This window comes from Oncorhynchus masou, chromosome 10 (genome assembly GCF_036934945.1).
Source record: "Oncorhynchus masou masou isolate Uvic2021 chromosome 10, UVic_Omas_1.1, whole genome shotgun sequence".
NCBI classification, from domain to species: Eukaryota; Metazoa; Chordata; class Actinopteri; order Salmoniformes; family Salmonidae; genus Oncorhynchus; species Oncorhynchus masou.
This window is the reverse complement of record NC_088221.1, coordinates 18,929,137-18,943,032: the sequence shown is the minus strand read 5'-3', so window position 1 is coordinate 18,943,032 and position 13,896 is coordinate 18,929,137. Positions and strand designations below refer to the sequence as shown.

General features: G+C 43.6%; 1 protein-coding gene across 8 annotated transcripts in view; it reads right to left on the bottom strand.

The window, feature by feature from the left end:
• Window positions 1-13,896, bottom strand: part of LOC135547286 (tensin-1-like) — a 293,490-nt gene that overhangs the window by 134,818 nt on the left and 144,776 nt on the right. For 2 of the 8 annotated variants that reach the window (XM_064976128.1, XM_064976131.1), the window contains exon 1: window positions 4,255-4,793. The exons of the other annotated variants lie outside the window; for them this stretch is intronic. In XM_064976128.1, coding sequence (XP_064832200.1) covers window positions 4,255-4,275 — 21 coding nt within the window. In that variant the 5' untranslated portion in view covers window positions 4,276-4,793. Of the gene's footprint in view, window positions 1-4,254; window positions 4,794-13,896 lie in introns of those variants that run through there. 8 annotated transcript variants of the gene reach the window in all.

Sequence of the window (13,896 nt, the reverse complement as noted above, 5' to 3'; positions counted from 1 at the left end):
TGTAGGATCTTAATTTGAGCCAGTTTGCTACATTAGGAAAATAATCCTGCACTAACAATAATTATTATGTAAATGTTTATGTGGATTATAATTGATGTACATTTTTATAGGGGTTGCTACATTTTTCCTGATGGAAATTCTCATTTCAAAGTGGAAATTCTAAGCTTTAGAAGCCTTTTTAAACCTCAAATACACTACAAATTTATAATGTCCTGTCCATTGCAGGAAAGTTCTCCAGCAACAGGGCGATCAAATTAAGATCCTACACCTGTATGATAAACTCTTGTTCCCCTGATTGCAGTGTGTGTGTGTGTGTGTGTGTGTGTGTGTGTGTGTAGGGAGGCACACAATTGGCCCAGCGTCATCCGGGTTTGGTCGGGGTAGGCCGTCATTGTAAATAAGAATTTGTTCTGAACTGACTTGCCTAGTTAAAAAAAAAAAAATGATAATAATAAAAAATAAAAATATCCACGAAATGCAACAAGCCACAAAGTTCCATAATGGGACATTTTTAAACAGACATTCATCAAACAACATTCCTTACCGCACAGTACAAAGCATTGCTCTGCCAAAATCCTCATCCAAATGTTTTAGGGGCAGAGTAAAATGGTGGACCTGGAATTCTAAAGTGCTCTTAAATCACAATTAGAGGCAAGCAGCGGAAATAAGAAGAATGTTCTACATTCTACAGGATCTCAGTATACAGTCTATGTGGTTATAGGACATGATGTGAGACATTTTCACACACACACACACACACACACACACACACACACACATTCTCTCTCACATTCAAAACTCACACACCCCTTCATCACCTGCTCTCGCTCTAAAACGCAACTCTACTATTCACCTGTTTCCCTGGCTCGCTCGGTGATACATTATTTTGTTGCATGGGGACATCTATCGCGACGTGTCCGATGTGGACTGCAGCAAAGCTTGGCTAACAGACAGAAGGTGAAAATGAATATGCTTCCACGACAAAACTGAAACCAAGTCTCTCTCGGGTTCCCTGCCAATGGATGCTATAGGGACTGTATTCCCACACAAAACAAGCTTCATCCAAATGTTCTAGTGAGACGGTCCATATTGGTTCACATTTCTCTTGGCCAAACATTAACAAGGAATTTCTGATATGGTGAGGCAAGCGGGGAGGAATTCTGTCCAGGACTGGGCTAATAATGGGAAGAAGCAAGAGGAGGAGAGATACTTGGAGACTGATGAACAGGGGTGCGCCACACTCAAACACAAACACACACACACATCCACACACACACACACGCACACACACACACATCCGCACACACACACAGAATGTTGTATACATTACCTCTGGGATGTCTTCAAGAGCAAACACTGCTCATTTCCCACGAGCTCCAAACTCACTGATGAATACTCTCTAAGTTTTCTCCCTATGCTGTTGCTCTTTCCCCCCCCCCCCCAATTTGAGGCAAATTGGATGCAATTGCATCTGCTATAAGAGCCAAAAATTCCCAAACTGCTGTTAGTTTCTCACGGTTGAGACAGAGTGACTGTGGTTATTATTGGACAGGGAGCAGGGTCAGGGTCTAGTGTTGGGTGCTGGGTGGACACACACACACACACACACACACACACACACACACACACACACACACACACACACACACACACACACACACACACACACACACACACACACACACACCTCTGACTTCTCAAACAACATACACACCTACACAGCTTATACATTTAAGGAGAATGGCTTAATGCAGTATGTCTCACCTCACAAGCATTATAAGGTATTATTAATTATATGGATGGACCCACAACTACATACAGTGCCTTGCGAAAGTATTCGGCCCCCTTGAACTTTGCGACCTTTTGCCACATTTCAGGCTTCAAACAAAGATATAAAACTCTATTTTTTTGTGAAGAATCAACAACAAGTGGGACACAATCATGAAGTGGAACGACATTTATTGGATATTTCAAACTTTTTTAACAAATCAAAAACTGAAAAAATGGGCGTGCAAAATTATTCAGCCCCTTTACTTTCAGTGCAGCAAACTCTCTCCAGAAGTTCAGTGAGGATCTCTGAACGATCCAATGTTGACCTAAATGACTAATGATGATAAATACAATCCACCTGTGTGTAATCAACTCTCCGTATAAATGCACCTGCACTGTGATAGTCTCAGAGGTCCGTTAAAAGCTCAGAGAGCATCATGAAGAACAAGGAACACACCAGGCAGGTCCGAGATACTGTTGTGAAGAAGTTTAAAGCCGGATTTGGATACAAAAAGATTTCCCAAGCTTTAAACATCCCAAGGAGCACTGTGCAAGCGATAATATTGAACTGGAAGGAGTATCAGACCAATGCAAATCTACCAAGACCTGGCCGTCCCTCTAAACTTTCAGCTCATACAAGGAGAAGACTGATCAGAGATGCAGCCAAGAGGCCCATGATCACTATGGATGAACTGCAGAGATCTACAGCTGAGGTGGGAGACTCTGTCCATAGGACAACAATCAGTCGTATATTGCACAAATCTGGCCTTTATGGAAGAGTGGCAAGAAGAAAGCAATTTCTTAAAGATATCCATAAAAAGTGTTGTTTAAAGTTTGCCACAAGCCACCTGGGAGACACACCAAACATGTGGAAGAAGGTGCTCTGGTCAGATGAAACCAAAATTGAACTTTTTGGCAACAATGCAAAACGTTATGTTTGGCGTAAAAGCAACACAGCTCAACACCCTGAACACACTATACCCACTGTCAAACATGGTGGTGGCAGCATCATGGTTTGGGACTGCTTTTCTTCAACAGGGACAGGGAAGATGGTTACAATTGATGGGAAGATGGATGGAGCCAAATACAGGACTGGAAGCAATGATGAAGTCTGCAAAAGACCTGAGACTGGGACGGAGATTTGTCTTCCAACAAGACAATGATCCAAAACATAAAGCAAAATCTACAATGGAATGGTTCAAAAATAAACATATCCAGGTGTTAGAATGGCCAAGTCAAAGTCCAGACCTGAATCCAATCGAGAATCTGTGGAAAGAACTGAAAACTGCTGTTCACAAATGCTCTCCATCCAACCTCACTGAGCTTGAGCTGTTTTGCAAGGAGGAATGGGAAAAAATGTCAGTCTCTCGATGTGCAAAACTGATAGAGACATACCCCAAACGACTTACAGCTGTAATCACAGCAAAAGGTGGCGCTACAAAGTATTAACTTAAGGGGGCTGAATAATTTTGCAAGCCCAATTTTTCAGTTTTTGATTTGTTAAAAAAGTTTGAAATATCCAATAAATGTCGTTCCACTTCATGATTGTGTCCCACTTGTTGTTGATTCTTCACAAAAAAATACAGTTTTATATCTTTATGTTTGAAGCTTGAAATGTGGCAAAAGGTCGCAAAGTTCAAGGGGGCCGAATACTTTCGCAAGGCACTGTATATGGAGCCTCTGAGTCAAAAGGGGAGTGAGCTACAGTAGAGGCAGAGATAACGGTACAGGGGAGAGGCAGGTCCGGCAGCACATGCAGACCCAGACGCACACACACAAACAACCCTCAAGGGGAACACCTATTGCCCGCCACTTACAGCCATATTTGTCATTCCTGTCAGATACACACAAAACTCTCCAACTTCCCCTCATTTTCTCTAACACACACCATCAAAGAAGACACACACACACACACACAAATAGATCCTTCAGTGAAGGGGGCAAAAAGCCATTTTATGTCCTGAGAACAAGCTCTGAAGAGTGACAACACAGAACCACCCAAAGCATGCTAAATGGACCATAACATGATGGTACCAATAAACTAACTACTGTCTACCACATGGAAGTGCATGTAGTGAACTGAAAGGTGATCCTCTATTTCACATGGACAGTGCACACACTCCTTTCCCCTTCTCATTCTGTCTCATTATTCTCGTTATGTCTGTCTGTCTGTCTGTCTCTGTCTGTCTGTCTGTCTGTCTGTCTGTCTGTCTGTCTGTCTGTCTGTATGTATGTCTGACACACACACACACACACACACACACACACACACACACACATCTGAGAGCACTTAGAACTTGCTGTTTCTTTATGCAGAACAAGCAAACACAGTGTGCCACTGCCAGGGGTTGCTATTCCATTCACCGCTGGAGTTGCACAACCTAGACCGGAGACTACCTAGCTCAAATCCCAGACATAACTACCGGGTAAATAAGCGCTCTCCTCACAAACGAGAGGAGCGTGGGACCAGCCTGTTCTTCTTACCTGATACACAGCCGTAGCCATCCTCTCTCACTGTCTCTCTCTCGCCCTCTCTTTCACTCGTTCCTTCTTTTGCTGTTTCCACGTTTAGTGCGACATCGTCCTTTCTTTCAGTGTGCAGAGAGGCAGAGAATGGCTTGCTTTGTCGGCATGCACACTAGATGGGGTAATCCAAAGGCTGCCTACCTAGGCTGGAGAGATCGTGGAGGTGTGTGTGAGAGAGAGAGGTGTGTATTTTTCTGGCTTCACAAGGCTCCACGCTAATAGCTCTGGCTTCTCGTTCCTCTCTCTCTTGCCAGAAAAATGAGCATAGAAATGTCTCAAGTCTCTTTATACGGTCAAGTGCCACGAAGAGGGCCAAATAGTCAGCCCTAACACCCAAGATCTGGAACAGCACACTGCAGCACTCAGCACCAACAAATTGGGAAAGTCTGGCTGCGGGCTATTGCTAATCCCCCCTTTCTCTCTCTCCGCTCTCTCGCTATTTCTCTCCTTGCTCTCCTCCCTCTCACTTAGTCACTCCTTCTTCCTTTACTCTCTCTCTCTCACTCTGAGCACATGCTCGCAAGCAAGGAGAGAGGGAAAAAAACCATCAGAAGTATATCGAGGTAAATTTCCCAAGGAGTGCAGGGGTTGGACTTGAGCTTGACACAAGACGAAAGCCCCCTTTTTTTCTCCCTCTCGTTGTTATCAGGTTCTCGGGTTACAGGTTAAATACGAGTTGACAAGCTCATGTCTTGCCTCTCTCTCCCTCTTTCACACACACATTCACAGACACAGTCACATACACACACACACACACACACCCAAACTGAGAAGCTTCAGAAAAGCTCCAATATCCCTTGAAACAATAGTTCAGTCCTGTAGGGTCTTTCAAATGACTAAAATAGAGACTGTGTAGTAATCACAATGGACCTACATTCATACAGATGTTGTTTACTGTATCCAGCTCGCTAATAATCACCTAAATGAAAGATAGACCACCAGGGAGCGTAGAACTTTAAAAAGAAATTATGGATAGAGGATTATTTGGGGGAAATTTTGACGCAGAGGAAATATTACACTTTTTCAGTGCATCCCCCAGACCTCATTGAAAATCGAATGTGGCAAAATGAGTTTGTCACCCCTGGTTTAGTCCCTTATGTTCTAGTGATCTATTGATACTATGATTCTGTTTCATAAGAAAACAACAACAGACTTTCAGCTACTAAACATCGTGATTTACATTTAATGTAGTGCTTGTACATGAAATCTAGTCAAAAATCTAAATCAAATTAGTGACAATTATCTACAGATTAAGGCAGCATTGAATACAGATAAACTTTAAAGCACCCCCCAACCCCCCAGAGGAAGTTGCCGCCACTATTTCACCGTAATTTCCTGTCCTAGAGAGGAAATCCACGTTAAGGTTTCACCTCAGACGAATGACGAAGACTACTTATTCATGAATTGGGTGTGGTAATTTCCACAAGGAAATTACGGCACTGACAGTAGTCGTTGTAGCTAGCTAGCATGCTAACCTTATCTAGCTAGCTATATTGCTAATCTTATCTAGATAGCTAATGTTATCTGTTGTTGCTGGGTTTTGACTTCGTCATCTATTGTTATCGCCAACGTTTTCACATCTTCTGTACATTGCAGATGCGAATCCGCCAAAGAAATAGTTTGAAAAAATAAAATGAATCTCCGGTAATATGGATAATCATTCAAAGATAGCTAATATGCGTTTTTCGACATTGTAAAAGGTGCAACCTTTGGTAGGTAAGCTGTTGGTAGGTTTCGGCCACGGTACAGCAAAGCCAAGCCAGCCCATGCAGGATTAAATGAGAGGTAAAACCCTGAAATGAAACAAATGTAGGCTGAAAATAATTAGTATATCATATCACAGGACAAGACACCTCATTCACATGGAATTGCACAAAGTGCACAATTCAGATTTGTCACTTCAAGCCCAAATATATTATACTTGACAAAAATGATAACTATTGACTTCAATTGTTGAGCAACATCATGGGTAAGCTCTGGCCATCGTCTTTCAGCTGGAAAAAGTGGATTTCTACTGGTGTGGGCTTTTAAGCCTTCAGGCGAAATAAATAATAAGCATAGTATATGCAAAGAACCACAATGTCCAAAGCGGTGAGTCGACACATAACAGTAATATGTTAACCATCCTTATGTTGTAGTAGCTGTCATATCCTCTGACAATAACAATGACATCATATTTCCATAACCTCAAGAGTATATTTGACAACTACAACAAACAGTAGTCGACTCTCAACAAGCACGCTACCACTTATGCTTATATGGCAGACATTTTGGAACACACAATTACACTATGTTCCGCATGGAAAGATTGACCATCTTCTTTGAAGTTGGGTCGGAATAATTACATGGCAGCACTTTCAAAGTAACACCTAGGCTAGGAGTTCATTCCTGCAGTTGTGTTCACCAGATGCCTGTTCTGTATGTGTTGTTTAATCCACAATTAATGACAAGGAGTAGGAAGGAAGGAAGGAAGGGTGGGTGGATGGGTGGGTGGGTGAGTGGGTGGGGGGAGGACACAATGCTTGTTGTATTAGCAACAAAACAACATGGTGGTTTACGTCAGCTAGCTAGCAAATACCATCATGCACAGTAAAGTAAATGAACGGACGAGACTCAATGGGTCTGGGAACTTCCCTGTTTTTTAAGGAGTGTGAATGTGTGTGAAGGCTATTCATAGGTGTGTTCAGTATCTTGGTGAGGTATGTGCAGTGTGTGTGAGAATATGCCTGAGTTAAGTGCTAATATGTTATGGGTCTGGCATATTTCCTGTGTCCTGGTTTTTATTAGCTGTATTAACCCCTTGTAGCTGCCTGTAATCAGCGCTGACACTGCCAGGATTCACCGTCAGGGAGGGAGGTGTCTGATGGGAGAGGTACAGTACAGTACAGCAGCAGGGAAGAAAATACCAGTGTGCTTGTGGTGTGAATGTATGAGCAAACAGACGCCTGCCGGAGCAAAATAGAATAAAGATGTGCATCCCACAGCTTTGCATTCCTGGAACGCCATCGAGAGGAAACATATAGAAACAGAATGACTAGACTAGACTAAACAGATTTATATTAGGAAAGTAAGACCATACCAACCTCTTGCTACACATCACCAGAACATCTTGCTACACATCACCAGAACATCTTGCTACACATCACCAGAACATGTTGCTACACATCACCAGAACATCTTGCTACACATCACCAGAACATGTTGCTACACATCACCAGAACATATTGCTACACATCACCAGAACATATTGCTACACATCACCAGAACATGTTGCTACACATCACCAGAACATGTTGCTACACATCACCAGAACATCTTGCTACACATCACCAGAACATATTGCTATACATCACCAGAACATGTTGCTACACATCACCAGAACATCTTGCTACACATCACCAGAACATCTTGCTACACATCACCAGAACATATTGCTACACATCACCAGAACATATTGCTACACATCACCAGAACATCTTGCTACACATCACCAGAACATGTTGCTACACATCACTAGAACATCTTGCTACACATCACCAGAACATGTTGCTACACATCACCAGAACATCTTGCTACACATCACCAGAACATCTTGCTACACATCACCAGAACATGTTGCTACACATCACCAGAACATGTTGCTACACATCACCAGAACATCTTGCTACACATCACCAGAACATGTTGCTACACATCACCAGAACATCTTGCTACACATCACCAGAACATATTGCTACACATCACCAGAACATGTTGCTACACATCACCAGAACATCTTGCTACACATCACCAGAACATGTTGCTACACATCACCAGAACATGTTGCTACACATCACCAGAACATCTTGCTACACATCACCAGAACATCTTGCTACACATCACCCGACCTTTTTATGACACTATCATAACAATAATGTAAGGTTTGTGGATTGAACTGATTGGGTAAAAGATAATATAATTAAATAGAATATTTATTTTTGTTCTTGGGAAATGTACCCATTTTGTTCAAATGGAAATGTGTCTTTTATTGTCAACCCCCTTGACACTGCACACATACATATTTCTCCAAGATGGCATAGCAGTCGGACGTGTGCATTTGTCTTTGTCTTATCCCGTGTCTTATCCCATGTAAATAGACCGTTTTTGTGGTATATATCTTATTCTCATTTTCTATCTACGAACTAAATATACTTTCCTGCAACCCACCTCACCCAATGTGGTACGGATCTGCTATTTTATTCCTTATAACTGGAATCTCCATCAGAAGCTAGCCAGCTAACTAGCTATTAGTCTTTGTTAGCCACGGCTAACGGTCTTCACCTTAAGCTCGGTCACCAGCCAGCATTAGCTCGGACAATACCTGCCAGTCTGCACAGTGCGCAATATCAACCCAGAGCATATCAGACTGCTTATCTTTACCACATCACCGGATTCCTGCCGCTCTGGATCATTACACCGGATCATCTCAGCTAGCTAGCTGCAAACAAGTGGCTACTGTTAGCTAACGCCTCTGTCCCGAAGCAAGCACCAGTTAGCATTGAGCTAGCCTCGAGCTAGGCCCATATACCAGCTAATTCTAGGGCTACAAATCCTCTTTTGCCAATTGGCCTGGACCATTTATTATCGACATGGAGCCCTGCCGATCCATCATGACTGGACTGCCGACGTGATCGCCCGATGTGGTCTCAACAGGCTATTCTGTTATGATGTCGCCGAAGGACCTTCTCCTAGCCCCGGCCCGCTAGCTTTCTGGACACTGTGTCCCCTGCTTGCCTAGCGTAGTAGGGACTACTGAATAGCATCCAGATTCACCTATTGCTGCTCTTTTGACCCTGTGATCACTCGGCTACACATCTGATGCCCACTGGACTGTTTTAATAACACGGTACCCCATTTTGTTTACCTGTCGGCCCCAGCCTCAAACTCAGGTCCTGTATGTACCTAACTGACCCACTCTGCCCATTCATTACCATTTACCCATTGTTGTCTTAGTTCTCCTGATCAACACCTGTGATTGCTTTATGCCTCGCTCTAATGTCAATATGCCTTGTCTACTGCTGTCTTGGCTAGTTCTTATCGTTTTCTTTCAATGTAGAGCCCTCAGTCCCACTCAACTTGCCTTAGATAGCTCTTTTGTCCCACCCCACACACATGTGGAGACCTCACCTGGCTTAACTAGTGCCTTCAGAGACAAATCCTCTCTCATCGTTACTCGAAGCCTAGGTTTACCTCCACTGTACTCACATCCTACCATACCCTTGTCTGTACATTATGCCCTGAACCTATTCTACCACGCCCAGAAATCTGCTTGTTTGATTCTCTGTTCCCAATGCACTAGACGATCAGGTCTTAAAACTTTTAGCCGTACCCTCATCCTACTCCTCCTCTGTTCCTCTGGTGATGTAGAGGTTAACCCAGGCCCTGTAGCCCCCAGGTCCACATCTATTCCCCAGGCACTATCACTAGTCGTGTCTGAATCCTGGCTTAGGAAGACCACCAAAAATTCGGACTTTTCCAACCCAACATTTTCCGCCAAGATAGAATTGACAAAGGGGGCAGAGTTGCAATCTACTGCAGAGATAGTCTGCAGAGTTCTGTCATGCTATCCAGGTCTGTGCCCAAACAGTTTGAGCTTCTACTTTTAAAAATCCACCTTTTCAGAAACAAGTATCGCACTGTTGCCACTTTTTAAAGACTGGGCACTGGACACCATATGTGAATTAATGTGAATTAATTGTCCACCATTTATCTTCAGAGTTCGTACTGTTAGGTAACCTAAACTGGGATATGCTTAACACCCCAGACACCCTACAATTTAAGGTAGATGCCCTCAATCTCACACAAATTATCAAGGAACCTACAAGGTACAACCCTAAATCCGTAAACACGGGCACCCTCATAGATATCATCCTGACCAACCTGCCCTCTAAATACACCTCTGCTGTCTTCAACCAGGATCTCAGCAATCACTGCCTCATTGCCTGGTCAAACGACCACCCCTCATCATTGTCAAATGCTCCCTAAAACACTTCAGCGAGCAGGACTTTCTAATTGACCTGGCCCGGGTATCACGGAAGGATATTAACCTCAATCCGTCAGTAGAGGATGCCTGATGCCTGGTTATTCTAAAAGTGCTTTCCTCACCATCTTAAATAAGTTTGCCCTTTTCAAAAAATGTAGAACTAAGAACAGATACAGCCCTTGGTTCACTCCAGACTTGGAGTGAACCAAGACTACCCTTGACCAGCACAAAAACATTCTGTGGCGTACTGCATTAGCATTCAATATGCAACTTTTCAGGGAAGTAAGGAACCAATATACACAGGCAGTTAGGAAAGGAAAGGCTAGCTTTTTCAAACAGAAATTTGCAACATATAGCACAAACACCAAAAAGTTCTGGGACACTGTAAATTCCATGGAGAATAAGCTGCCCTCCCAGCTGCCCACTGCACTGAGGCTAGGAAACACTGTCACCACCGATAAATCTATGATTTCAATTAGCATTTTTCTACGGCTGGCCATGCTTTCCACCTGGCTACCCCTACCCCGGCCAAACGCTCTGCACCCCCCACAGCAACTTGCCCAATCCTCCGCCACTTCTCCTTCACCCAAATCCAGATAGCTAATGTTCTGAAAGAGCTGCAAAATCTGGACCCATACAAATCAGCTGGGCTAGACAATCTGGACCCTCTCTTTCTAAAATTATCCGCCGCAAATGTTGCAAGCCCTATTACTAGTCTGATCAGCCTCTCTTTTGTATCGCCTGAGATCCCTAAAGACTAGAATGCTGCCGAGATCATCCCCAGCTTCCAAACTGTTACAGACCTATATCTATCCTGCGCTGCCTTTCTAAAGTCTTCGAAAGCCAAGTTAACAAACAGATCACTGGCCATTTCGATTCCCACCGTACCTTCTCCGCTAAGCAATCTGGTTTCTGAGCTGGTCATGGGTGCACCTCAGCCACGCTCAAGGTTCTAAACAACATCATAACCTCCATCGATAAAATACAGCACTGTGCAGCCGTCTTCATCGACCTGGCCAAGGCTTTCGACTCTGTCAATCACCGCATTCTTATCGGCAGACTCAACAGCCTTGGTTTCTCAAATAACTGCCTCGCCCACTTCACCAACTACTTCTCAGATTGAGTTCAGTGTGTCAAATCGGAGGGCATGTTGTCCGGACCTCTGGCAGTCTCTATGGGGGTGCACAGGTTAAATTCTCAGGCCAACTCTTTTCTCTGTATATATCAATGATGTCGCTCTTGCTGCTGGTGATTCTCTGATCCACCTCTAGGCAGACGGACCACATTTCTGTGTACTTTTGGCCCTTATTTGGACACTGTGTTAACAAAACTCTGAGCTTCCATACAACACTCCTTTCGTGGCCTCCAACTGCTCTTCAATGCGAATAAAACTAAATACATGCTCTTCAAACGATCACTGCCCGCACCCGCCCGCGGGTGTGTGGACAACTACAAATCTAGAATCGGCTTCCTATTTCGCAACAAAGCATCCTTCACTTACGATGCTAAACATACCCTCGTAAAACTGACTATCCTACAGATCCTCGACTTCGGCGATGTCATTTACAAAATAGCCTCCAACACAGTCCGTTTTGTCACCAAAGCCGCATATACTACCCACCAATGCAGCCTGTATGCTCTCGTTGGCTGGCCCTCACTTCATATTTGTCACCAAACCCACTGGCTCCAGGTCATCTATAAGTCTTTGCTATTTAAAGCCCCGCCTTATCTCAGCTCACTGGTCACCATAGCAGCACCCACCAGTAGCATGAGCTCCAGCAGGTATATTTCACTTGTCATCCCAAATCCAACTCCTGCTTTGGCTGCCTTTCCTTCCAGTTCTCTGCTGCCAATGGCTGGAACAAATTGCAAAAATCACTGGAGCTGAAGACTTATATCTCCCTCACTAACTTTAAGGATCAGCTGTCAGAGCAGCTTACCGATCATTCCACCTGTACACAGCCCATCTGTAAATAGCCCACCCAACTACCTCATCCCCATATTGTTATTTATTATTTTGCTCCTTTGCACCCCAGAATCCCAGTATATCTACATGCATATCATCTTCTGCACATCTATCACTCCAGTGTTAATGCTAAATTGTAATTATTTCACCACAATGGCCTATTTATTGCCTTACCTCCCTAATCTTACAACATTTGCACACACTGTATATAGATTTTTTTCTATTGTGTTATTGACTATCCCATGTGTAACTCTGTGTTGTTTGTGTTGCACTGCTTTGCTTTATCTTGGCCAGGTCGCAGTTGTAAATGAGAACTTGGCCTACCTGGTTAAATAAAGGTGAAATCAATAAAAATATATTTTAAAAAATACAGTATACAGTTGAGGGCACCAAAAAGTTAGGTCACATTGGCAGAGCATTTGCCGCAATGCTTGTGCAACACAGAACTCTATGATCTACCAGTGGCTGGTCAGCTGTAGTTAGCTGACCGGCATGCATGACTGCTCAGAACATGATGGCAGACAGAGAGATGGAGAGAGTTTCTGGGCGAGGACACAGGACACAGCTGTCTCTGTTCTAAGGCAGAGTCTCCTGAGGCTGACTCAGGGTTTCTCAACAACAACACCAGTCCCCCTGTGGAACATCAGAACAACGCCCAGGCAATGCTAGCGTGTCACAGCAAGTGAACGTCAACACCAGGGCTACATTGTACATTATTCAGGCCTGGTTGAATGAACTGTCGCAGGATGGTTGTGTAAGTGAGGGGGGATTAGATATAACTCATCTGTAATGAGGCTTTGATAGGTAAACACATTCAGTATTCAATCAGCATCAATCAGTATCAATTCATGGTCAGGTTATCCCATCTTTCATCATACTTCTGTCTCTGTCTTTCTCTTCTCTCTTCCTCTCTCCCCCCATTCATACTCTAACTCACTTGGCCTCTTTGCATTCTTTCCAGAGACTCTTGATTACTCCATCTTGCCAACGGTTGGGCGTTTCTGTTTGTCTTCTCTCCTGCATCTATGCACGTGGCACGTTCACTTAGAAAAGACGCAGCCATGCGCTACAAGTCAGCACCGGAAAAGACAGAGGAGAGGAGTGAGCAGAACAACTAAACATATGTATTTCTTCTTGGTGTACAGTTGACTTGAAAGGCCACACGTTCTATGTGCAATCATTCTCCACATTTATTTGAACCCTAACACAGTGACACGTCCACTAGCACAGTGGTTCTGATTCCATTACTAGGGATCTGCCAGGTGGTGCACATTTTTTGTTCTAACACAGCACTAACACACCTTATTAAAATTGAACCTACAGTTGAGTCTTCAAAACAACAGGCGGTCAGATATCGAATACAACCTTAATACCCATTAAAGCATCTCTTCATAACTCAATAAGAATCACCAAACCCTGTCCATATGACTGATCCCATGGCCAATGTGTTGCTTTGTTCTTTTGTTTCCTTTGGAATGAACAGGACACCACTGGGCAGGGGCAAGAATGGCGCCCTATCTCATGACTTCTAATGAAATGATCTTTAAGACTGTACCAGATTGTTGATTTGATATAAAGACTGATAACGCCTGATGTAGATGGCTGGTCACTT